Consider the following 27900-nt stretch of genomic DNA (forward strand, 5'->3'; position numbering starts at 1 on the left):
CTATTTTTCTTCTTCCTTCTCTTTTTTCTCCCTCTTTGTGTCTCCTTTTCTGTGTCTCCGTCCACAAAAGAGCAAACTTCCGGCTGTCGTTGAGAGATCTTCGGTGACTATCGCATCTATTTGCTTACAACCTCCATGCGGAGGTTTTCATCCAAGATTTTCATTGTCATGAACACGAATTTGTTTTTTTTTTAAGGAAGAACTGTTTGGAAAGTTTTGAGAAATGGAAGGACGAGTCTGCAAAATCATCTTGAAATGACCTACCGCAGCGTTCTCTAAGTTGAACATCAAGCTTGAATAAGCAATTTACGTATGCAAGGTCACGGATATTAGCCCAGTGATTAGGCATTCATTTTCACTTCTCTATCGCCGATACCGAAAATTTGCGGAATTAAGGAGGCTGAAGGTTGTTGGAATTAATCCTTGTGTACTGCTATTAGAAGAAACAATTTGTAGACTGGACGTACCAACGACAGATCAAGGTAAAGGATACTTTCGTTACTCAGCTGGTAAATTTGTTGTAATGATTATGTACTCAGATGGCCGACTTGTTAATATGTCATCTACACCAGTGGAACAGCTGAATTGTAACGATCATCATTACGAACGACATTGACCGAGACTGATGAGCGAAAATGAAAAGTCTTGAAGTAAAGATTATCTCCTTTTAGTACGGCTGCGGTGTATCGTTTGTCATTGCTGGTTTTATGGCTTTAGCATTCATTCGAATAATCAAAGTTACGGATAATGAATTGGCAAGCTTAATCAGACCCGCGGCCAGCTGTTGACAATGACACAGGAACTTATTCAATTCTGATATAGTTAATTTTAAAAGTTTATAAGGTTTATGAGTTATCGTAAGATGACAGATATCTTTCTTTTCCGAATCCTGGAGCCAATTTTACTTTAACTTATTCGGTAGCGCTTTAAACTTTATATTTTGTTTAAAATGCTGATGCAACAGATCTCTCGATCTTTGTGGCGTATTTATACCGCTTTCAACTCAGATTTTGTGCAATGCGGCTGAGCATTGCATTGACATTAGCTAAAGCGTGAAAGTATTTGTGCCTATAGAAGGCCATAACGGCGGTATTTGCGATATGTCTTGTCCAGGTTGAACTTGAATCGAATAAACCTCTTATAATAACTTAGTCGTAGACGAGCTGTAATTTACCGGCTGTAGAGTGTGTTCCAGTCGTCTCACCGTTTAGCTTTGAGGAGTCAAGCAGTAATTCAAAAAAGTTCTAGATATAAATTTAAACTGTATGTAATTGTGGGGCTCTCTCGCGATTTTGTCTCTAGAACAGACACTATGCACCAAATCATAGTTCTGACTCAATGATTGCGCATAGTTCTGACGCAATGATTGCGTCTGTGTTCGCCTATGGTTAAAAAACTTGAATGTGCTTGCTTCACGCAAGAATTGTTTTTTCACTTTAGAGTATTTCAGTTACTACGGGAAAGCTTGCTTTTAACAAAAACATAGCCTTTTGTCCTTACATACAAGACGGAAAATTGTTTTTAGTGTATTTTTGATTAGTCAATTGACAAACAAGTCGTAGGAGAGTCCCTCAGGGGCACTTAACCGAAACATCTCAATATGACAAAATTGAAAATTTATGTGATATAATCAAGGCTACAAGATGGCCTCGATCGGTTTGGATTATTTCAGTTTTAACTAAATGTCAGAAAAATCTTTTTTCAAGACATATGACGCTGAGATCCAGACGCACTTAAGAAAGGGCCAATATTTCGTGATACGTACTTATGACATTACAAACGTACAGTATTAGCTTTTGGCAGAATGCTTTGTGTGCAAGTCATCTGAAGCAAACGTCACGAAAAATGACATTGCTTCGGGAGAATTAAGTACAAAGGTTCAGTAGCTCTGTGGTAAAAAGGCAATCAATTAAGGGTTAATTGAGCTGGATAAAATTGACAGTATCTTGGATCCACCTGCTGCAAGTGGCATGCAACGTACATTTTGGCAATGGTACACAATCCAAATTTATGCATCACTGCAAAATAATATTGCTGATAATAATTAATTGTCAAGTTGTTCACGGTTTTCTTATATATTTTTACATGTAAGTCCAACGGGATTTTTTCGAAACAGCTGTATCGCCTTTGAATCGCTGTTACCGAACGCGTGGTTTGTTTCAAAACATACCCCAAATATACATCTAACCCTAAGCTTCTACTAATCGTCTAGTGGCACCTAAATTTAAATTGCTCTGACACCTCTTAGAGATTATTCATTATTCCAAATATCACCGAAAGTCCAGGTGGTTTTACACTGAGCAAAAAGTAATTTTGAGGATTTCAAGATGATTTAGTTTTTTTTCCTTAAATCTCTCTCTGTCTAAGAAACAAGCATGTTCGAGATGATAAAAAATACTTAAATTCTGTCACTTGATTTGCGCTTAAAGATGTACTGTAATCATTCGTTAAACTCTTTCAGTTCTGTTTGCCTTTTTATTTCCTCTTGTTATTTCAATATATGGAATAACTTCTCCACAGGAAGACTACCGTGGACGTTCCGCTTTTCCTGATGACATTAAAGCCGTCAATCTATACTAAATGTTGACGAATATCACAAAATAAAAAATAAATAAAACGCATGCACAGTTTAATCGTCTAACGTATTATGTCACTTTTGACTGAAAGCGTGGCTTAAGTGAACGATATCAATTTTGATTTTCATGCCGTTTTGAGGCTCCTGAGATTCGTGAGAACATAAATTTGCAATAACTAACCCGCTGGTGTTGATTACAGGGTCGTGGTCTTTGTTTAATATAAGTACATTTTATGCAAAATGTAAAAGCGTTGTAATGAATGCGCTATTTTTTTTTTTTTTTTTTTTTTTTTTATGACCTTACCTGAATTGACACCACACCATTTTTAGCAATTTGGTTCGTCAGTGTTTTCATATGTAAATAGATTCCATCTTATTTTAAACTATCGTAAATGGAAAAAGGAAAATATAGGAAATGACATTTGCAATCATCTCCGCTGGACTTGCAACACAATGATGTCATTAAATTTTGAAGAGTGCTTTTATTTTACAGACATGAAGCGCTCTCGACGACGGTTAGTGGTTGTTTTATGTCAGTTAATGCGGTACAGAGAATATTGCATGTCATAATTACTTTGTAGACTGCACTGCCAATTCGTCAACCAGGATTTTCCGAATGTTTTTACGAGTAAGAAAGACTTCTACCTTTCTCCTTCTTTTTCAGAATAATGGACGGGAGTTCTTTGAATTTAATAGACGATTTAGATCCTATTAACCTCGGGGAATACGAGGCAACGGATTTTGGTATGAGAGTTTTGGATTCAAAGAGTAACAGCAGTGTAGCACATTTTGGAAGAGCCTCGGTATCCGCTGGAATAAAACGAAGTATTTCTAATGCTGTGGAAAGAAATATGAACACATCTGCCATGGACATATTTGAGGTAAGTATTGTTCTAAATTTGCCGTGGCGTGTTTTCTCATTTGGGTTATGGAAGGCCTCAGGGTACAGACTCTTTTACGGTAAAAAGTTTTTACGGTTTCAGAGCCATAATAAATATATAATTTCTTTTTTAATTCGTGAGGCGTACGGCAACGATTAAATAAAATATCGATAACGATTCGTGTAAATACGCAATAAAAACGAACTCTTGATACATCTCATATAAAATTCTCTCATGTAAAATTAATATATGCACAGCCCTAATCCTGTTAATTTACTTTCACGACATAAACCTGTAAAAATAGACAATTCAGCGACGCTTAACTCTTAAGAACCTTGCCGTTTTCAAATTGTGTTTTCCTTGCGACGGCGAAGAGAGCTCTCTATTGTTTAGTTACAGACTTGATTACTTTTTAATCGTTGTTTTTATCATTTACTTTAAATACAATATAACAGCCGGTACACGAAACCCCTTCAAATCTAATTTGAGCTCGCACAAAGGTTGCCTTTCTAACAACATACAAGTAGTCTCACTTAATGATTTGATAATACTTCTAGTATTCCTATCTTAGCTCCAAAACTCAGTTGTTAGTTTTGACTGGTCGTAAACTGTAGCATAAGTGACCTAACACCTAACTTTTAAATCGTAGCAGCTAAAAATAGAATTTGTAGGTCACTTAAGAAAACGAAAGGCAGCCCACAATACTTTGCACATCTGGGTCTCGGTAAACGGTATGAAGGGCTTTTTAGTTCAGATGGATCAAGATTTCTCGCGCAGCTTTCGTTTAGCAGTAGTGCTCTACGTTAGGGTAATCTTCTGTATAAGGTATAAACATTATGAAGGTATAAACAATTTTAAATTTCGTCTGGTTCAATTTATACAATATTTAGGTCAAAATTAGCCAAAGCGTCGATATCCAAGTAAAACACGGTATTGTGTTATCTCTGCCAGTGTACTCGGTTTTATTCTTCATAATTTAACCATTATAGATGAGTATAAAATTAGCATGTTAATTTGATCCACGGTGATAAACTTAGAAGGAGGATATAACCATGTTTACCTTACTCGAGAGAAAGTGATTTTCACTCTTAAATGGTCACCTATGAAAGCAAATAAAGATGTGATCTAAAAGTGATTTAATTAAACTTGGCGAATTACAGAACTCTCCGCCGGTGTCTATATAGTTTCATACAGCTCTGTGAAAAACTTTTTGTAAAAAATTTCATGCTTGACTAATACAAAGGAACTTCCTCAAAGCGAAATTCAAAAGCGGAAAGAGTGATAGGGTCACTGATTTAATTTGTAACTGAGCTAAATACTTAAAATATGCCGAAATAAAATGTCAACATCCAACACTAAAGAACAAAACAATCTAGCATCCAGATGACCTCCACGGAAATTAAATCAACCTTTTATTTAAATTATTTACTTTAAATGAAAGTTCGGATCAGTTTCCTTTTTTTGACTGGAATGATAATTTTGATTTTATTTCCTAAATTTATAAAGATAAAAAACGCTTTTTCGCCTGAAGATATTTTAGTATCGATCGTTCATCTCATTCTTTGGGTATGTTTTTATTTACACCAGGCTTTATATAATTAACATTAGAAAAGACAAATTTTCCCTCGAAGTATATCATTTAATCACGTACCATACTCATGAAGGATTGAGTGATGTGGTTTTAATTTGTTATCAGATTATAAATAAACTACGATTGCCTTTTCGCCGTTCGATTTCTCAAGAAAGCTTTAATTTGGCCACTTTGACATTCATCTTTCAGAAAGGTCCATCTAAATTATGCCTCTGTGCATGGCAACAGCACGAGCTATTTCAGCAGTTTGATGCTAATAAACATCTAGTTTAAAAATCTTCATATGCATGTTAATATGCAAATCACGATCAGAACCCTACTATTTCTAGAAAGGTTGTCGGAAAAAAAGCGTAAAAGTGCATGAGACAACCTTAAAAGGAATTATGAGTAGTTTTCCGTTGACCTCAAGATTTCAGGGAAATTTTAAAAAAAAAGTTATTGTAAGGACGATCGACTGGGCATCGCGGATTGAACGTATTTATTTATCTACTTCTTTGACGCACTAAAATTTATTGATGACCTGGTACCCAAATGACCTTTTGAGATTCGTCGCGTGCACATTTTCCTTTTTTTTGACAACCTTTCTCGCCAACAGCAGTACAAAAGTGGTCCTTAAGGGAGGCAATTCTCTCCCCCCCCCCAATCCTTTTCCTCCTACTCTCGCAAGTGGGCTGGGAAGGGGGGATTAAGAATCTTCAGAGGGGGACAAACAGGGCGTAATGGGAAATAAATTTTCAATCAGGCCAAATTTCCGAAAAAAAAAGTTCTAAATAAATGGTCTTTGTCTCCTTAGGCCTGTCGTGAGGGAGATGTCGCTAGTCTGAACTTTTTATTAGAGAACAACGCGACAGATGTGGACAAACTGAGCGATTGCGGGCTGGCACCACTTCATTACGCTGCACGTAACAATCACGGAGAAGTTATACAGCTGCTTATCGACCATGGTGCAGGTCAGTAGATCAGCGTTCAGTTCAGTACAGTTACCCAACTCAGTGCCAAAAGACTTCAAAGTGTAACCTCTTCCCATAATGTCAATGCATTAGGCAGAACACATGCAATGAGAATCGACAAACTTATCAACCGGGAAGGGGTACTTTGATTAGAAGCAAAATTCTTCTAGTGCCAATCACAGCCGGAAATCCATAGAAACTGGAAGAGAAATACTACTCAGATCTAGGCTCGGTATTTAACTTGTGAACCCAGTTATTCGGACAGTTTACAGGATTTTAAAAAAAAGTTTCAAATGCAAATTAAACATCTTTGCCTTCGGTCCAGATTCGTGTTATTAGTCGACTATTGTGAGTGCTATATGACATCTGAATATTTCCCTTTCCAGAACAAACTCCTTGTGGCAAATATAACCTGGCGATAAGAGCTAGTCTTACTTAGAAAAATATCTTATTCAAATAATCGAAAAAATATTGATGACCGGGTCGTTCGTTACCTCATTTCTTCGTCTCAAGACGTCTCCTAGCTATCGTTAAGCAGATAGACTACGAGCAGTCCCTTCTTTTAAGCAAAGTCCGCCGCGCGAATCCAAAAAAAAAAACGGCGAAAACAAAACTTGATGTTAGCGCACCGCGTGGAGCTCTGGGAGTGATGCACATCATTCACACTCAAAGCCCTCCACTGCACGCTAACATCAAAATTATTTTTCGCTGATTTTTTTTTTTTTTTTTCGGACTCGTGCAGAAAAGGAGAGAGGTTGTCTGTACAGGAGACAGAACACAGAGAGAGTCTTCCTAATCCTATACTTCCTTCTTTCTCAAACAGACCCTAATGTGACAGCCACCTCTGAAAACAAATTGCTCTCACCATTGCACTTTGCGAGCTGGTATGACACAGATGAAGCAGTAAATACTCTCATTGATAACAAATCTAATGTGGAGTGCAGCGCTGTATTTGGACAAAAGCCTCTTCACTTTGCTGTCACACGTGCTAGTCTAGAACTTGTTAAGGTCAGCACTGTTCCTTAATAAACTTATAATTTTAAGCATTTCCTAAAGGATTTTTTATGTGTAGGACTCGAGTGTCAAAAATCAGACGTGTGTTCTCTGATTTTGGACACCTGCATTAGTTTTCAGACGGTACCTTCCATTTCGGACACTCGACTCCGTTTCAAGACACCACCGCTTCCGCTTTCAGTCGATACAGTCCGTTTTCGGGGACCAACATTTGATTTTGGACACAACCGTCCGATTTCGGACGTTAGCGTCCTTTATCGGGTGGTATCATACAAGTTTGGACACGTGGGTCCGTTTAAGGAAAGTACCGTCGGATCCAATACAGTTGCCACTGTTTTCGGTAGGTAGCATCTGATTTAAGACATAAGCGTCCGTTTCCAGACAGCACCATCCGATTGCAGACACTTGAGTCCATTTTCAGGATGGCATCGTAAGATTACTAACACTTAAGCGGTTTTCGGACATGTATAATGTTCAATTTCTGAATTTTTATTTCCGCATTTTCGCCGCATCCTTTTTTATTGTCAGCCTTTTTGAACAACATGAGTAAGTTGTAGTAGTAGTCTCTGAACCGTTTTTTTTTTTTCCCAGACATTGTTAACCAAAGGAAAAGCAAATCCAAACTCATATGATAACCAACATTTTACAGCACTGCATCTGGCTGCACAAAGAGGACGACTGGACATCATCAAAATGCTCGTAAGTCAAAGAGCGCTTTCAGGTGCGGTTCTCTTCACGGACTAGCCTGCATTTATCTAGTATGATCCTGTCTTTACAAGATGACATTTTTTTGGTAAATTGACTCTTTTTTCTTTTCCCTCTGTTATTTATGTGATAATTTTTCCTTTTGGTAGCTAGCACACGGAGCTAATCTTCGAGGCCAGAATGACGAAGGTAATACGGCGGTACACATTGCAGCGAGAGAGGGACGAGATGAGGCCTTGAAGCATCTTCTACAAAGAGGTGCTACGAAACTTTTAATTCCCTTCTTCCGCATTCCGATGACAACACTTGCTCCGTTGTATGAAAACCCTGAGAGAACTTTAAGACAAAAAGTAGGAGAGCGACCGTTCAGAATTAAAAAAATAGGGAAATGGGATGATGAAAGTTTCCGTTTGTAATCACACGAAGCTTTCGACACCGTTGATCCCACCAATATGCAGCAAGTATGTCACATATAATCCAAGAAATATTCCTAGTCATCATTTTGATAGGGTTGTCTGTAATTCAGATGTAGTTCTATAGAGTGTAGGAGCGCAGAGTCCAAGGGTCTGGGTATGGATTCTTTATGGGGACTCAGTATTTTTTATCTACACCACGTTCGTGGCAAGACGAAAAGAAAGGGTTTTTCTTTTTGGGAAAGACTTCGTGGTCACAAGTCGTTCTAGATGATGTCCAAGGGCTTACCATGGTCTGTTGTCGGGTTTTCTTGAAGAATAATTCGAACACATTCATAGATCCTGTTGTTTTCAGGCCAGAAACTTAAATCGACTCGTAATTCACTTGTCACAGTTCTCGAACAAACCGGAGACACAGCTGATTTTTAAGTTGCTGAACAACTTTACTTTTTTTTCAGCGTCATTGGACGGTATATCGTGCAAGGATCTCTTAAACAGTGAGAATTGTGAGTCAAAGAGCTGTTTACATTTGGCAGTGGATGGTGGACATGTGAAGGTAAATAGGAAATGTTATTGATGTCTTTGATGTTGTTGGTTTTGTTGCCATAGTCGTCTTTTCCGTCAATGCTGGGCTATTTTCATGCGCTTGGTATTCCTGTTTTTCCTGATCTTACTTTTATCCTAGTTGTAATATATGCAACGTTCTTGTTGTCTGTTACAACACTTTTGCTCGTTTATCGTTGTCCTTATTGTTATTGTCGTCGTCATTGCTGACTCTTAAGATTGATGGCAAGCCTGAAGTGAAATAACTCTCTAATTTTTTATAGTGACCTCTCGGTGGCGGAAGCCACTAGATCATGAATCTTGGCGGTTGAAGTAGAATACATCGTAAATAATCGTATATAAAACAGATTTAAAATAACAGATGTATTTCTTGTACGATTGCACACCGTCTAGGCAGCCATCGTTTGCATCGAATATGGCGCAGATCCTCATCCTGTGGTAAGCAGATAAATCAGTTTTATTTCAGTTTACAAACCAACCAGCAATATTTACACGAAAAGACATGAAATCCGGTTCAATCAAATATCATACATTGAAAATCATTTCAAAGGAACCATTTTCAACAGGAGAAAAGTTTTCATAGTGTAGCCTGTGTACACGTAACTGAGAAACTCAAGAATTTGCCAGAAATGTCGACCTCTGGTGGCGCACCACGGCGACAAACACAATTCATGCCCCTCGCTTGAGGAAAATGGCCCTGATTACAGCACTTAAAAACTATCAGAACACTTCTTACAGATATGGTACTGTTAAAGCTTAATTTTCTTTTAATAAAAATCAAACGAAAAAGACACACTGAACGAACCAACGAACCTCTTCAGTAACGATCAAGTGAGTTCTTAAACTCATATGCTGAGTAAATGGCATGATCCATTGTTCCACGTGATTTCTGCGATAAGTTCTAAAAGAGAAAAACAGAAATATAACTGATGCTATAGAGAACTATGGGAATAACTCGTATCTTCTTAGAATCACTGGTAAATCAGCAATCGAAATATGTGGGAAAAAAAACAAAAAATTAAAAACCATTACAGGCAAACAACCAAAACAAAGAGTGCGAATTCGTTTTATCGGGTGTCGACTAAGATTGCATTGTTGAATTTGATTTTCTTAGGCCAAAAGAAACCTTCCACTCCATGTGGCGAGCTCTACTGGTAATTTACCTATGGTAAAATTTTTACTATCGCAAGATTCAATTCACGTTGACGAGGAGGACTGTGAAGGAATGACACCAATACTCAGGTACTAAAAGAGAAACCTTTCTGTATTAAATAAGACGAGAGAGAGAAAACGACATGTTCTTCTGGTGTTCTGAGTGGTGAGTAGTTGTGACACTGAATCGTGCCTAATCTTAAGGCCGACGTGCTCGGTCGTTGAGCTGTGTGCGTATAAAAATGAGCTGATTTGATTTGAAGGTGCCAGTATCGAAAACCGACACCATGCCGTTACGGTACTCCCGGCTTTGCATGATGCTGTTACGATACTCCTTTAAAAATGCACGTTTTGCCCAATACTGATCCTTGATCTGTTAAGTGATATAATCAATAAATAGCTGTTTCTTGCGAACTGATCCTAATCAGCCATGGCGTTCCAAGATCTTTTAAAAACTAACCAATTTTCCTCCTTCATCTTTAATTATGTTATTATATCCTGCATGATGCTTCTTGATGGTTCTTAATACAGACTCCCGCGGCGTAATCCAATTCCTTACATACTCACAGTCTGAAAAGTAATAAGAAATTTTAAAGAGTTATGTTTTGTTTTCTATTTTGTAAGTAATAATTTATTAACATCTCTATTCAGGTGCACACAATCTTCACAACTAACTTATGAATAATTAGCATTGCGTTTGAATGCGGAGCGCTTCTAGCTCTTTCTTGCTATTATTGTTACATCGACGAAGACGGTTATCGGCGTTGTTGATCTTGTTCTGTAAAGAATCCTTTCAAACTTATCCAAAACACCAAAAAGTTTTAGAATGGTATTTTATCAGAGCCGCGGGCAGGATAAAAGATTTATTCTCAGGAGGAAAACCATCTTCAAGTTCATTATATTGCTCTGCGTTCTTGGAGGGTGGTACACCATCAGACTAAGCTACACCGTGTGTAAAAATTCTGCTGAAAAATACGATTCAGAAATAAGTCGTCCTGAGGACTGGTTTGATGGAAATATTACAAGGTTTCAAAACAAAGCCAATCTCTACAATTATGTGGTTCTACGGAAAACCACAATGATGCATATGGAGATTTTTCCTGCTCCAGTTCAGAGAAACGCCGAATGTGCTCGTTCAAAGTGGAAACGCTTATTCAGGCGGTACAGATGTGCAACGTATACGGTGATGTTTGTGTGGGATTTGTACTCACGAGGGACATGACCATACGACTGAAACATCAAGTCAAACGATTGAATTTCGATAGCCAGGCGGTAACGTTGGTGAAGAGCGCCTTCGTACTTCGTTTTGGGCAAACTCAACTGCCCAAACTGTTTACATCTACGAACTTCTCAAGGCCTGAGAATTAGATCTAGATTTAACTCTCCATATCTCATGCACCCAATTCAGCTGCCATCTGTTTACTTCTCCCTGGCAATTACAGAAGAATTACTCTTTGAGAAGCTACAACATTACTGTAAAGCGTTGGCGGGAGGATTTATAGTCTTCTTTGTTGTCCTCATGCTAATGATGGATAACGGAGCGGGATGTGCTTGACAAGATGATAATTGAATAACATATCTCTGACCTCTGTCCACGCACTACGCAAGACCATAAGTCTGTAAAAGGAAATGTCCTGTATTGTTCCCTAAAAAGCCGCGGATCTTGTCAGGAAACGCCGGAGCAATACTCTAAAATAAAAGTTTCATACGACAACCTTCTGCCAATATAATGAAACTGTGTGTTAACAATTCCTCTCCACTCCGCAGAAAATTAAAAGGATTAAACATAATAAAGAGATCTTTAAGAAATGCTTTGTCATCTTGCTACAAATCTCTTGCCAGTTATGTAAATTAGGATACACCATCATAACAAACTCCTGTTCGTTTAATAAAATTGTTAATACTGAAGTCAGTTATTTAGTTATATCGTTAATTAAGGTAGTATTTTCGTCGTTAAATGCGTGTACATTTAAAACGCAACTGTTCTGGAAATGAACGGTGCGATTCGTTCCGCCTTGTGGTCAGGTCGCATTTTCTGATTTTAGGCTATTGCATTTCTGTACTTATTTTGCTGTGCAGTAGGTTAACTGCATGCTATGCCATGATCATCAACTGATAACAGGTGACATGCACTTGTATGGAACGTCTACTTTCAGTTGATAATAAATACATAATCACCGATTACATTGGCTTGCATCTTTTTCATCAAGGGATTATTTAAGAGTAAATACGTTATTATATATTTAGTTTAATTCGTTTAAGAAGATGTTGTTACTGTGAGTGATTGACTTAAGTTAAGACACATAGTAATCAAGAAAATAGAGCTGGGTCTTGTTTTTGTATCGAATAAACGTTGGAGATTATTTGACTCAGTAGAAAAAGCGATTTGGGTTTAAAGTTGTTTCTCGCTTTTGATTTCAGGGCCTCTTTGTCCGGCCACGTAGAAATAATTGAACATCTCATCAATAAGGTGACGTGGAAAAAATATGAAAGGCCAGTTTTAGTTAACTTTTAGTAGACTAGCCTTCTAAATCAACCACTTTATCTTCATGAACAATCAACTATCAGATTTCTTGAGTGCATCTTTTAGATACACGATATTTGTGCATTCTTCACTGTCCTGCTATACCTCATAAAAGAAGCTCTCTCGCAAATGAAAGGGCCAGGGGGGGAATGGTTTTCTGTATAGTCAATAAAAGAAGATACTCTCCTCCCTCCCGAACCACCAAACCGTTGTTATTCCTTCAACATCTGAGCCATTTCATGTAACCTGGCTTTCCTTATTTACTTTATTAGGGAGCAGCCATCTGCCCGTTACCAGACTCCACGGCACCATCGCCATTGATGTGTGCCGTCAAAAGAGGACATCACAAAGCCGCCGTGTTCCTGATCAAACGCGGCTCGCCGATAGATCTGAGAGACGCCCACCAAAGAACCTGCCTTCATGTCGCTGCTTACAGTGCCAATGCAGAAACTGTTGACATCATCCTTGAGGTTTGTCATGGCTGCAAGTGCGCATGCATAGACCTTCTTATCTCAGTGGTGCGTAGAATATACTTACCTATGGAGAAAGAGTTCAGGTTCCTTGTGTTTCACAGAATAATTAAACTTCCATAATAATAGCACCACAAATTAGAAACAGCTAATTAACCAAAGCTTAAAACAGATTTGCCAATGAATCGATACTTCATTAGACCAAAGCGTAACGAGAAAGCAAACAAAATATGAATGTAGCTACGGGCAAGCCATAATAAAAGCAGGAAAACGCAGAGTGCCACGAACAGCATAAAAATTAGATCACTTGACCTGGAACATTCCTTCTTGTACTGGCTTGATGAATCATCCGTCTTCTAAAATGTGCCCCTTGGGGGGAGGCAAGAGAATTATCTCTAAGTTGGTTGCATTACTAACAAATTTACGATGATAAAAACTGATGAACCTCACAACAAGATATATCGTAGGGTAGCTTCTAGGTAAAACTAAAATTCCAAGTCACTAGTGACAGTCTGAAATCTATTACATGTAGGACGGATCGGAGAGTTCAGAATGTTTCGAAGGAGTATAGAATATGAGGAATATCATTTTTCGATCTTTCGAATAAACTTCTTCATTCCAATGACTCCCGTTTCTAAAACAGATAAAACCGGTGTAGAAAAGGAAAACTTATACTTCAGTAGCATAGTTATATTCCTGAAATCAGAAGGTAGATTTCGGGGCAGATTTCTAAGAAATTTTACCCATGAAAAGTATCAACTAGACCATAATTCCTCGGTTTTGCAGAACGGCGGTATGTGTTTGATAGACAGCTTGGACAGAGACAATAGGACACCATTACACTACGCCGCTGCTAAAGGAAGCCTTGAGGTGGGGAGAAAGATATTAGTTTAATAAAGTTACATGCAGTAGGACCTTCCTTCACGGTCACCTCCTTATGTTGGTGGTTTTCCAAAAAATGCCAATACTTGTTTGTAACCCATGGGCTGAGACCCCACGGAACCAGCAAGTCTCTCTCCTAAGCGACCTTGCCCATTATCTGGGCTGTTGTAAGTGACCTCGTGGACTTGAGATTTCAGGAGATCGCAAGAGAACGGTTCAACTACAGAGTATAAGTACAATATCTCCTTGTCTCTTTTCTCGTTCTTTTGTAGTGATATTCTATAGAAAATTTTTCCTAGTGCCTTCAGCAGGATCTTTGTTTGTATTTTCCTATCAGAGCAATCTTTTTTTTCAGATTCTTCAGAAGTTACTTAGTGCAGGGGCAAAGATAGATATAAAAGATGACGAAGAAAAGATTCCATTACACATGGCTACCGAGTAAGTAGCAAATGTTATTATTAAGAGAACTTGGAACTGAGCTAACGTGAGATCTTTCGTACTTGCTTAAATGTTCTTGGTTTTTCGTTGGTTGTTTTGTTACGTTTGTTATTTGTTTTCAAGTAAATAAGCGGCTGAGCAGGCTGTGGCTAAGAAATTTTTTAGTGCAGTCCCTGAAAAGAGTACTGCATGCATTGACTGTCAGTCGCAATATTGGTTTAAAATGGTCTTGCTTGCAGAAAGGGAGGGAAATCCCTAAAAAAGGTCATGACCGAGATCTGTAAAGGCGCTCTGTGAAGGTTCTATATGCCGCAAGGCCCAAAGTAGATAAACAACCGGTGAGATAATCGGTAATTGGCGTTTTATTTCAGGAGCGGCAGCCTAGCTTGCGTGAAAGTGTTATTACAAGCCGATCCAAAGACTCTTAGTAGCACGGAATACCGCCTCAGAGCTCCATTACATTATGCAGCGTACGAGGGTCACTTTGAACTGGCAAAGTTCTTGCTCGATAAGGGAGCTAACCCGGATCAGAGGTAAGACGGGTTAGATTCAGTACAAACCGTTGGCGCGTCTTGAGATGCTTAGCCTATATTTTTCATGTAAATCATTTTCAATCCGTCTCAATCTTGTCAGTCCTAAGCTTTTCATTCGAGTAACCTTTGTTAAGGAAAGTATTCAACTTTTATAAAAAAAATAACATTTTCATTTCAGGGACGAAAATCATCTGACTCCGCTCTTGATAGCGACAAGATTAAATCATTACAATATAGTAGTTCTCCTCTTGGATTACGGCGCAAAACTTAGTGCACATTCCAAAAATCGGGTAAGATAACTTTTTTACCAATTCTTGATTATGAATACTAAAAAATAAATCCCGTGCACACACACAAGCTCTGATAAAACAGGAAATTGAATTAAATCGATGCGCCAACCTTTCCTTTTTTAAAACATTATGCAATTGCGGTTATATGATAAGCTCAATCCTTCATGCATTTTGATTGGCTCTGACTTATGATCGACAGGAAGACAGACGCACAGATGACGCCACCATTAACAAAATTTTGCTTTTTTATCATATGAAAAAAAAATGGAATCCATGTTGCCGTGGGTCTGTACAGCAAAAGATCACAGAAGAAGTCAAAACGTGGTAAGAACATCAGTGACACACTTGGCTGCGGCTTGTGTGCAACTTTTTGGTTCTTACCACGTTTTGACTATAGACATTTTTTACTGGACAGACGCACGGCAAGATAGCATCTATTTGTTAAATTGCCAAACGATTGAAGTGATTGTTCTATTTCGCAATGCAATTAGGCAAATATGTTCCATTATAGTTCCCGATTTTTATGGATCTTTTGCAATTAGACAACACCCATTGACCTGGCAGCATATTTTGGCAATGCCCGCATAGTTCGATTGTTGCTGAACCGCGGAGCTGACGTAAAGAATAAGTCCTCGTTTGGCAAAGGATGTTTGGACTCTGCTATTAAAGGAAACCGGCCAGAAACCTGCATGGAAATAGTCAAGCACAAGCGGTGAGGAAAGACTGCAGTTGTATCATCTGTGGCATTGTATCTTCCATCCTTCAATTCCTGAGTTAAAACGCAATCCTGAAGATTTATTTGTGATTAACGCGCACGCTTTTTGCAATTGGCGCCTTCCTGATGGTCAAAGCTCATCGGACATTTTGTATCCACAAATAGATATAAAAACCAAAAAGCTGTTTTCCTCTGGCCTGGCTCGCGTGCATGCAAACCAAGAGGACACCTAAAACAGTTCTATATTTCTGTTGAGCTTAGCTCAAAATAAAGTATGTCCATATACTGTTACCTCTGTTCCCTTGTTCCCCTTTTCACTAGCAATATTGAGTATCTTTCCTAATGGCTTCATTTTGTAAAAAATTTAAAGAGAGATTACAAGCTCTTATAGTATCTTTCGGAACTTTCCTATTGAGGGAAGAGAAAGGACAGAACGTGAGACCAGCCATCCTCGTCAATTTTCAGTACTAATTTTCTTCAGTTCAGAACAAAGAACACTTATCAAAGTGCACCAGTATAATAAGATAGTACGCCACTCGAGTTGCTGATATTTTGATTTTATTCTGTTTAATCAGCTGGAAAGAATGTCTTGAAGTCAAGGACGACGAAGGATTTTGTATGATGAAACATCTTATCGAAAAATTTCCCGAAGTAGCCAAGGTACTGAACTGCATGATTTACGTGTTAATACTAAATAAATCTTTAAGCGTTAACTTTTCCGTGGACTGTCAGTTTTGAACTTTAAAGATGATCAAGACCGAGGACAAAGTGCTAGTCATCACGGATTTGCAGTTCTAAAATGCATTTTGGTAAAGAAAGATCGCAAATAAACAAACATTTTCGCAAAGGGACATAATCCATATCAAATAAGTTCTACACGATCTTTGAGGTACTGCTAAAGCCATTTTCGCTAAGGGACATAATCCATATCAAATAAGTTCTATACGATCTCTGAGGTACTGCTAAAGCCGTACACCATAAGTAATAAATCATTAGCAAGATACATCTCTGCCGTTTACGAAAAAAAGATACATTCATCCCTCTTGAAACTAGCTTCTATGTGTAAACGGCTTTTGAATTCTGAAACTTACGGTATTTTTTTGGGATGTGATCAAATTATTCCCAAATGATATTATTTAACAAGATTCTCGCAGAGAAATGTACATTTTTTTCTTGCATCCCTCAGCTGGTAATGGACAAATGCATCGAGACTTCTGATCACATGAAAACAGATGTGGAATATTCGGTAAGCTTTGTGTCGATTCAAGAAGTTTCTTAGTGATCTTTAAGGTTTATCTTTTTTGTTGGTCTCAGGAACCACCCTTTGTCTACTTTTGTATTGAAATTGGCTATGATTATAAAATTTTCCTCCAAAAGATCAACCAGTAAAAAGCCAAATTGTTCATGAAATGCCGCGGTAATATCTTCTCATCAAGTCTAATTGAGATAAAAACCCGGGGTATTATTGGGTGATCTATAACGAGATGAACGGGTCTTATGAAATAATTTTAAAAGATGTGCATATCTTGTAAATGGCAGGCAATTTTCTTCTTTCCTGTAGAGTCGATTTAATTGTTTTAAGTGTGATCACTGATTTTGCCCATTTTCTTTGCAAGGAACGTGGTTTTACATGTGTCAGTTATGTCTACTCTAGCTTTGATGTAACTTGTCAGACAAACTGAAAGTCTCTGTAAGTTCTGTATAACCTATTTGTCCGCCCACGATCTCCTTCACTGTCCCTCATAAGCCTCACAGTGTTCCTTGTTTTGTCGTAAATAGTACATGGGATTATTCCTGATAATTTACAGAACTAATGTGAATGTTAATAAAAAAAGTTTAGAGTATCTATGTGATCATTTCGCAAATTCCCATCTTGATATTATCCTTTGCTTCTTTTTTCTCTTCTTTTAGAAATCATTCAATTTTGTTTTTCTTGACCCTATTCCTGGAGAACAAACTAATACAGAAGGAGAGCGGTACTTTGGTCCTAAGGTGTGTATATCGTGTATCAAATGCTCTGGGCATTGACACTTAACTACTTATCTTAAATGACAAATTAGCTTTGCGAAGAATAACAGGATCGTACCAACTGAATAAAGGGATCACTTGTTTTTAATTTACAATGTTTGTTTGTTGCAGCTCATGTTAAAACATGGTCACCGTGATCTCATTCTTCATCCTTTGACTCGAGAACTCATGAAAGCGAAAAGGTATGAGCAATGGTAGCCTCTCTTGCACTGCTTAATAGTACGTAAAAAATGCACGACCTCGGGAAATTCTCAAAGTTAAAACGAGCGGTATACGACGGTGCTTCTATGAAAAGGGGGTTTCTAGAAAGAGAAAAGTTTATAAAGATACCGTGGTGCTGCGTCGCTGGGAGAGCATAACAGGGTAGTTTAGTATTATCAACTGATCTGATAACGTAAATTGGCCACTGTAAAGAGTTTCAAAGCTGACGTTTCGAGCGCTAGCCCTTCTTTCGCTCTGACAAGGGCTAACGCTCAAAACGTCATCTACGGTGTCCAATTTACATTATCAACTAAGTTGATTAAACCAAATTACCCTCTCTATGAAAATGTTGCCTTACTGATGAAAAACCTTTGGTACGAGGCATCTTAACTCATCCCTTTGATCCCCAAAAGTGACTAGCAACTAATTTCTCCTTACAATATCACCCCTAAATCATACATTAATGTTATGATAATACACAAAATCTTCACCAACTAGAAAAGCTCTTGATTGTCAAACAAATTCTCCTTAACAGCACCTTAGAAAATGTGAGAATATACATACTGATGTTGGCTTATACCTCCACTTTCTGGAAGGTCTTATGATCAAAAATGGAGGTCTTTTTTTTTTGTTTTAACCTCAAAACACTTCCCTCGATTGAAAGAACTTTAAACGAAACCTTTTCATCGTTTTGTGGGCAAAATGGGGAAAACCATTCGCGGAATATCTCTGGATATTACCCAGTCATAGCGTATTCGGTTACGTGAAGAGTTTAAGCCAATCGTGTGTAAGCATGAATCGATATCTGATGAAATCAACTGATGTCATTTGATGACCAGTTTGTTTCGTATTTTATAGGTTGTCTTGGAGATTGAAGTACTTTTACTTGGCAGCCTTCATATACACATCATTCACTTTGATCCTGACGTTCCTTCTGCTGTGTCTCAATTCACAGTCCATTGACAGGCAACACAACTCCACTTCTGAATTCTCTAGGGTACGTTGTCTCTTAGTCTTGATACGATATTGTTTTGGTGTATTTTTTATGACAATGAGAATGGCTGAGAGACTAAGTGAGCGAATGACTGACTGATTGACTGATTGACCGTCTGAATACATTGTCGAGTGAACGAATGAATGAATGATCGATTGACACCTTATTGGACAATAAACATGATGAGTGTTTCAGCAGTGAGTTACGATATTCATACCGATAGCAATTGCGCAAAATATAACATCTGGACAGAAATGAAGAACCCTATAATGATTTTTAACTTATTTAAATAATTAACCTGTATTTGTTTTCAACTTCTCCTCCCTTGAACCTTGCCAATTAATTTAAATTCCTTTTCACAATCTAACCTAAAAACAATTTTAAAGATGTACACTACTGACATGTAGTTCATGGTGTACTGTAATGGTGTTCCCATTATTTTAATCACATCCTCTTCGCTTGGACTTATTTATCTTGCTGACTGTGACGTTACACTCATTATTTCTGTCAGGAATTCTGTCCCAGTTATGGTTTTCCAGTCTCGAGAATGGTGACGTCAGTAATTTCAGGCGTCTCGTTGCTGAGTCATATTTACAGAATATATGTCGAGGTATTGTTTGTTAGTATGGTCAACGTTATTTTTTCCGTTTGTAATTAAGGACTGGTCCCCCCTCACGATAAAATCTACCTGATCTCTCGGCTTTGTGATATTCATATGATTCCCCCGTGGCTGGCAGTTACTTGGCAGTCAATGGTCCATAGTCCTCACTTTATACTCTGTTAGCGACGACTTATTCCCCCTCATAGAAGCTGTCTTTTTATTTCGTCCTAAGTAGCTCGCACGATAGATTTAAAACTTCTTTACACTTGTGTATTTCAGAAATGGAGTTATTGGATGGATATTTCTAATATATTAGAGTTACTAAGCTTTTCTGCCGCCATTATCACGGTTGGCAGTAGAAAAATTTGGCACAATGAACGGTTTGAATTTTCGTTTGGAATCCTTGCTGTTCTTCTGGCATATATCACAATGATGTCATATTTACAAAGGTAAAGCAAAGAATGACTTCAGATTACTCAGTCAACTTTAGCCTGAATCAGGTTCTTAGTTATTGAAGGGGAGTGAAAAAGCGGTCGTAAGGATATGACGGGGATCAAGCGACCAAAAAGAAGAAGAAGCTGTTCCGTAACAGGCGCAATCTCCCGCCCGCTCTTTCATTCTTCCCTATTGACTGAGAGTTGGTGCAGGTTAGCTTTATCTATGAACGTAGTTTCTTTAAAGATACTTTGTCATTTACTTTTTGTCTCTTGGTCTACAATAATCCAAGATGTTCTTAACTTTCACTTTTGTTAATCACTTGGTTGATTGTTTCTGTTGCTATTTCTAAAATGCAAGCTCTTTCACTAAGGCTTTTTAATCTTCTTCGCACGTTAAAAACATTATAACAGGTTCGAATGTGAATTACTGAAATTCCTCGCCATCTCGTCTTTACCCTTTTCACTTTTATCTCTATCTGCAGTTCGTTTAAAGCTGGTATCTACGTCACAATGATGTTCGAAGTGCTAAGGACTCTTCTGATGGTAAATTAGTACTTCTCTGTAACTTGAAATGTAACGTATAAATTTTCATAGCAATTAAGGAAACAAGACCAACAGAAATGGCTCTTACCTTTCCTCCTTCTTCAACAGTAGTACCTGTGTTTGGGTGTAGACTGTTCCCTTGATAAGGAATTTGATATTAAAATGGAGCAATTTTCAATTGAGGGTCAAAAGTAGTCCGATATTGCGACAGTTTTGCCCTATAATTGCCCACTCTCTCCTCCAACCAAACGCAAAACCAAAACCAATCGCAAAAGGAAGGTTTAAGGGAACTTGCGATGAACTGGGGTGTTATTCAGAGCTAAGAAGATAAAGTTAAATTGAAGACAGTTGATACTGCGAAGACGGGAGATAAAGAAAATCGAGAAAAGTTTTGGCAGTTGTGCAATTTAGTATCACATTCAAATTGAACCTAATGCGGATGTGAACGTATCCCACTAGTGGTGGAATATCGTCGTGAAATATTCTCGTGAAACATAAGCTTCGAATTCTCATCACGGTCACAAATATTTTATCGAGGTTCCTTCAGTTTATTTACTGCATAATATTCACACAGGTCTGTGCTGTGTTCTCTATTCTCCTCTTTGGATTTGCCTTGGTCTTCCATGTGCTGCTATCAAAGGAAGCAAACGTAAGCTGACTTCTTGATAATCTTAGTTTCCTTACGGAAAATTAAGACTTATTCATATTTCCTGCATTCGTTTTAACCCTATCGTTGTTACGTAAGACTTCATATAGGCTGTTAATTTCATCATCACCTGGAACATAGCATATGTCAATCATGCTCTATGATGGTGAATCGCGCTGTTACACGGAGTCTGTCATTAACCTCACATTGACTCACCACCTATTGCGAATGCGTTCTCAGTAAGAAGCGAGAGCATTACCAACAGAAAATGATTGCGCTGTTCATCAACAGAACTTAACATTGCTATATTTAACACAATTTTTCTGAGACTTTTCTCTGCTCTCAGGCCTCAAGAAATGGTATTAACCTTTCCTCGAATGGCGAGGTAAGAAATCATATATCTACAAAATGTTCGCTTCAAGTTATGTAGTACGATTTCCACTGAGAGTGATGCAGATCTCACATCATGAATCCTGTTCTGCAAGCTATCTCTGATTTTCCAAAACTCCTATTATTTTCACCTTCTCGTCCAGAAGTGACACACAACGTGCTAAAGATTGTGCCTAAGAATTCCTTCAATGCACACTATTTCTTCTTTGGTCTGAGTCTGGTGGTTTTCAGTATAGTTCTTCCAAGCCAAGTTAATTGAGCTAAACATAATCTGGGGCCAAAAAACTAAAAAAAAACGTTGTGTCAATAACAGAAAGGGAGAGCTAAAAAAACTTTTTGGTGCAGTGGGTTTGTGATAGGATCGTGGTTTAAGAGATGAGATAAGATTCTTAGTTTTTAGTATCACTCAACAGTATTATAAAGAGACATCATATTTGCTTCCTAACTTTTGGGCCTGATTTTCTCTGCATTACCGTAGTGTGCGTTAATGAATACATTGAAAAAGAGCAACATGATAATAACTACTTTTACAGTTATCGTAATACTCACAATAAAGATGAAAAAACTGCAGTAATTTATCATTATTATTATTAATATCATCAAAATATTATTACGATTAGTTATACGGCATAAAATGTCCGTTTTACAAATTTATACATTCTAGAATTTCCCTTCGCGTTGAATAACAGAGCTTCGAGCTCGGGTTTCACGAAACACGAAGAGCCGGTCAAAGAAAATTGCTTTGGTGGAGAGGACTGTTATTGCAGTTTAGTTGCGGTTTCGACAAGAATAAGACTGAGACAGCTCAGCTTATAGTAATTCATTTGAACACACTCACTATCCTTATTAAATAGCAATCGTAGTCACCTGTAAAGGAGTTATAAGTTATTTTATCTTCTTTAGGATCCCTTTGGTCGTTTAGATCTGGCGATGTTGAAGGTGTTGGATATGATGGTTGGGGAGCTGGAATACAGTAACTTTTTTGTTGACAATACGCTGTATCTTCCCGATCTGACGAGATTTATTTTTGCCGCATTTTGTTGTTTGGTGCCGATAGTTTTCATGAACCTGTTGGTAAGTCTTGAACTATTATTGAGCATTACGTCAAGAATTTGATCGATCATCAATTTTTTGTTAGTGTACTGAAATATTTGGTTGCGCGTAAATGCAGCAAATAGGGAATTCTCTTAAACTTCAATCCAATCATGGTCAAAAAATGTATAGGCGAGTCAGTTCTTTGACAGTTTGACATTTTAAAATTTTTCCAGTCACAAATCTGTACGCTAACTGTTCTCGATCAACGATGACGATTTATTTCCTTCCTAGCTTTCAGTCCAGGGGCGTTACATCCGGCGAAATAAAATAAAATAATATAAAATTTTCTGAATTCAATACTTGTGCCCTGAAAGCGACTGAACTTCTAATGATATTTTGCTCTAAGGCTCTTCGAACTTCTATCAAATTAAAGTCTCTCCCACAATTTCTACTTAGGGTAAAATTTAATGATATTTTTGCTTAAATCAGATTTACGATACAAGCACAAAAGTATAGTCATTTGACTTTCGAAAAATATCCCCTTGCTTATCAGATTGGCTTGGCTGTCGGTGACATTGAATCCATCCAGAAAAATGCTGAATTGAAACTTTTGGCCATTCAGGTAAGATAACGTGTACAAAGTGCCTCGCTAGCACTTGAAAGTATCACATGGTTGGGTATTGGGGAGTTCACAGATGTATATCTATATTTGGCATATCGTAGCACGCTTTGGTGGTAGAGATGAGGGGTTGATTAACAAACAGAGAAGCCTTGACTGCGCTCTGTGGAAACCTTCAAAATTCGGACTGTCCATTTCGTTTTCTCTTTGAGGATTTTCGTCTCTGCTCACGTTATACTGACATCTGTTATGTTTCTGTTGCTACTTGCCGGCTCGCTTGTTCCGAAATTTCACTTCCAATAAAAGGTAAAAAGCTAGAGAAAAGTCGGGAAATGGTTGGACATAGCACAAATTTGCAGACGGCACGAAAGTTTCTGCTCAGTTCGGTGTTTTGTACTCTGATAGAGCACGCTCTTTCAACCAATGACAGCGCGCGTTATACCCGAACTTTATCGTAACTAATATTAATTATATATATTTATAAGAAAGCTGACAACAACCCGCAAAGATTAAAACAGGGGTTGTTGCTGGAGCTAAAGTTTTAATTCCCTGACCGGGCAAATCTTTAATTAATTTTTTTTTCACTCACAATAAGCGCAAAAAACCAATGTATGGAACGATCCTTTTGGCCTTTAGTCCAACACTATTGGAATGCCACTGCTAATTTTGCACAGCGAGCTAAAAAAAATGAAAAAAAGAACTGTTTCAAAGAAATATGTCGAGTTTCACAGCCTTTTATTAATTGCACTTTATCAACTGTACACAGTGACACTTCCGAGGGTTTTCACCGCATTGGGTATGATTCACATAATCTTGAAATTAGAAATCTGTAACCTGCCGTACTTATGAAATGTTTTGGGATTTTATTACAGAAAGGCAAATGTGTACAGATGTCTCGGATAAATATCAGTATCTGGGCAACTGCCCAGATACTAGATATCTTTGTTCAGTAGTCCAGTGGTCTGTGCACTGGGCTCCGAGTCGGACGACGCGGGTTCTAGTCCTGGCCGGGGCAAGGCGTTGTCCCCTTGAGACGTGCGGGGAAAAAAATGCGAGCTCCGCCTTTAGGCTTGACTAAATCTTTATATTATTACATAAAAGAGAGATATCATTAATTGTATTAAATTTCTACTTTATTTTTTTCTTAGATTGAGGACGTTTTTACATTTGAACGACGCCTTCCAAAATGTCTTCTTCGCCGCTTTCACAAGTCGAGCATCACAAAATATCCAAACAAAAAGAGACATTTCTGGAGTACAAGCCTAATGGTAAACTACTAGCCAGTCCTAGTTATTATTGATGCAGCCCGCAGTAAGATGTGAGTCGAGTCAGGAGAGGTGTCTCGGGGATCTGGCGCTAATTATCGGTGCGAGACACTTTGCTGACCTCTCGCTGGCCCCATACTCTCCCGCGGGCGAGGAAACACTCGTGCCCGAGCCCTAATAACGAGCGCCTGCTCGTAGACTAGTTACATAGGGTCCCCAGTAACATAAATGGAACTTGAGGGCGCTTTCCCATTGTTTGTTGCAAAACTTTAACCGGTCAAAGTAATCGCAATAGCCAATTACAACAAAGTAAATTATTACACGGAGCCATCTAGAGGTTAAATTAAAAACAAGCAAATTACCAGAAGCACGGCAAAATGCATCATCTGATTAGTTGAAAGGATGGCGTTACGAGTTTTGAAAACCAAGCACAGAGCGAGGTTAAAGAAAAAACCAAAAAGGTTATAGATTATTTTTGACAATCAAGTGGAAATTGCTTTATGCTGAAAATAATCGACTAACAGATATTTTTTTTTATACTTAACTAGAATTAACTCAAATCACTGCACTCGTTTCCTTGCTTTTTTCTTCCTGTCTTTGTTTTTTATTTCGTCAATTCAGTCATTTCTTATTAACTAATTTCAAGTTACTCATCTTTACTCATTATTAGAACATTCGTCGGTTGATGAGTGGGATGAAGGATAACTCCTCCTTGGATGAACATGACCCCGACAACTGCGAAGAAAAGACTTCCGCATTCTTCCAGAGAATTGGTGCTATGGAGCAAAAGTATAAGTTTACCGCTATCTTCTTTTGATAAACAATACAATACGATAGTTACCGAATAATCGAAAACAGCTGCAAGTTATGCATCTTCTTATAGGTTAGCACACACGAGGGAACTAGTCACCATTACTAGGCCCCTCGGGAGTTCCTCATTTGAAACTTTAACATGGTTTATTCGCGCCTTTCGGTTGAGGAACAGTGATTTTTAATCTTTGTTTATCAGTATCAACATTTGCTCTTAATAGACTCAGCTCCACCCTCACAACCTCCTTCTCTTTTAGCTTTGTTCGTGTCTTACCCACAGTTCCCTAGCACATGATTTGTGACAGTAGTTTGTGACTATTTCAATTGAATGTCAAAACGACCAATAAGAATGTAAATAAACATTACAACCACACATAAGAAATCAAACCATTTAAAATGTTCTGAAATTTATGTGCGCACCCTAAATGCGAGATGAAGAGTCACCTCTGGTTAGTTACGTCATACTTTTATATGATCTGATCATGACTTATCTGTAAAGTATTTCAAAATTTTTACTGAATCACATGACAAAGTAGAGCAGAGGTAATGCAGTGCTAGGTTTCTATCGACAAAAAAGTTAGATACTCTAAATAGTTTGCATGATATTGTTACCTTTAATCGCAAATAAGTTGTTGGTTTCTGAGAAATATTTCGGGGGACAAAGCAATTTTGTTTAATTATCATCCATTTTTTTTATTTACAAGCTTTTTTTCCTTATTATCTTGGGTAAGGTTTTCTTATTTTTGTTCATTTTCCTTTAGAGTGGAGAGGCTTTACGCCAACGTAGAAAACCAAACGGAAATGTTGGAAAAAATTGTAAAGCTGCTTTCAGGAAGGAAGGATTTTCCTCCAGTTATAGAGGACGTCGGAAATCAACCCAGCCATTCATCGATAGATGTAAAGCTATGAGACTGAATTGCTCTGAAACTGACTATGAATGTGATTCACGAGCCTTCTCACAAAATTGAGAGATTCGGAGAGAGCAACCTTTAGAGGAAAACTTCGTCTAAAAATTATTGGACATCGTGAACAATGTCTATGTCTGGATGGAAGTGAAACAAACATTTAAATAAAATGAGAAAAGTTGCCACCATTTGTAACCACGGGATTTCAAGGAATGAGGTGAACGCACTCACACGGCACGCTCGCACGTTAAAACAAAAGAACTAATTTTTAACGCGTTAGCTGCGTGTTAGTTACTTGCCTCATTAACTTCGCAGCCATTGTCTTGCTTCGCACGGTAGAGACAAGGAGCCGTGTTAAGATCTTGCTTGCAACTTTGCACGATATAATATGGTGACCGTGCCAATTTTATAACACGCCTCTTAAAGTTAAAGTTGCTTTTGATTTGTACAAGTAGTACTTCCTAAGCTGTAAGGCTTCTTGGCACAGCTACACGCTCGGCCAATACGATACTCAATACCTAGTGCAACTTTGGTCGCTAAATCGCCAAACATAAGAGAACATGTCAACGTTACAGTTGCGTTACGCAAGGTATATACCGCAGTGCTAAAGACTAAGAGCTCGTAAGATGCCAAGATCGGTGTACAGTAAATAATACGCGGCTTCTGCTCGGAAAACTTCGTTTTGCGCCGGCTAACTGGCGGTTATTTATTTTAAAAATGCCGATTTGCATCGAGTGACGAACAGCGACCGCGTCGATCAGGAGACATGGAGCCAAAACTGTAACAGTCGCTAAAGGAGTCACAAAGATTCGGTACTGGGCATATTAACTGCGCGAAGCGATAAGGGTTTATATTTTACAAGATAAGAATTAAGTTTTAAAAAGGTAATTCATGTGTTCAAACTGAGCTCCTCTGGACCTTGTGAACAAGTCGTTCTCACTGAATTCCTTGTGAAAATCCTGAGGGAAAGAGCCGTTATTTGCCGTAAATGTTTCCTTTTTTATTACAACTCTCGAAAAGGACAAAAGATCTTCTTCGTTTTCATTTACATTCTGTAAGTAGTATACCTCACAAACACCGTACCATTCTCACAATTAAGCAGCTGATAAACACAAGTAACAAAGTAAGCTGGGTTGTCCAAGATAAGCTAGCGTGTTAGGGAAATAAAGGAACTGAGCGTGTGAAAGCAAAACAAAGAATCTAGCGTGTTCTAGAAACAAAGTTCTACGGTGTTAGCCAGATATGAAGAATGGCTACAAACACGCTTTCCAAAATCAAGGGCGACCCTAAAAGCCGGAACGGTGGAACGGTGGAACGGCGGAACGGCGGAACGGTGGAATGGTGGAATGGTGGAATGGCGGAATGGCGGAATGGCGGAATGGCGGAATGGCGGAAAATGACCCCAAATCCTAAAACACGGAACGGCGGAAAATGACCCCAAATCCTAAAACACGGAACGGCGGAAAATGACCCCAAATCCTAAAGCACGGAACGGGGGAAAATGACCTCAGATCCTAAAACATCGAACGGCGGAAAATGACCCCAAATCCTAAAACACGGAACGGATGTCAGGGCATGTTGCAAAAATTTTGTACAAAGACACCAAGCGCTTGGTTCATTTATCCCCGCGACGATAACGCGCGTGACTAAAATTAAGTGTTATTAATTTTTTTCTTTTACTGAGTGGTATAAATAATAATGAACCATTATGCATGAAAGATAGCTGCGT

At 38.2% G+C, this 27900-nt stretch overlaps 1 protein-coding gene across 3 annotated transcripts; it reads left to right on the top strand.

The window, feature by feature from the left end:
* Window positions 1-91: 91 nt before the first annotated feature.
* Window positions 92-26355, top strand: LOC113678567 (transient receptor potential cation channel subfamily A member 1). Of its 3 annotated transcripts, XM_089185938.1 has the most exons (32): window positions 2686-3090; window positions 3240-3456; window positions 5841-5997; window positions 6821-7005; window positions 7193-7351; window positions 7603-7710; window positions 7866-7974; window positions 8588-8685; window positions 9087-9131; window positions 9808-9935; window positions 12267-12315; window positions 12642-12839; window positions 13626-13709; window positions 14077-14159; window positions 14531-14692; window positions 14871-14982; window positions 15525-15694; window positions 16273-16357; window positions 16884-16943; window positions 17609-17689; window positions 17837-17907; window positions 18785-18923; window positions 19432-19530; window positions 19801-19970; window positions 20441-20501; window positions 21076-21150; window positions 21494-21532; window positions 22441-22611; window positions 23126-23194; window positions 24340-24459; window positions 25127-25245; window positions 26028-26355. In XM_089185938.1, exons 1-32 carry the CDS (start codon window positions 3029-3031, stop codon window positions 26173-26175), a joined length of 3633 nt encoding a protein of 1210 aa, XP_089042064.1. In that variant the 5' UTR covers window positions 2686-3028; the 3' UTR covers window positions 26176-26355. The 3 variants fall into 3 exon arrangements, with proteins under 3 accessions (XP_089042063.1, XP_089042064.1, XP_089042061.1); XM_089185937.1 differs by lacking the exons at window positions 2686-3090; window positions 7193-7351 and adding an exon at window positions 92-482; XM_089185935.1 differs by lacking the exon at window positions 7193-7351 and having other exon boundaries at window positions 2689-3090.
* Window positions 26356-27900: the final 1545 nt, after the last annotated feature.

Source organism: Pocillopora damicornis, chromosome 10, assembly GCF_964200805.1.
Source record: "Pocillopora damicornis chromosome 10, jaPocDami1.2, whole genome shotgun sequence".
NCBI lineage: Eukaryota > Metazoa > Cnidaria > Anthozoa > Scleractinia > Pocilloporidae > Pocillopora > Pocillopora damicornis.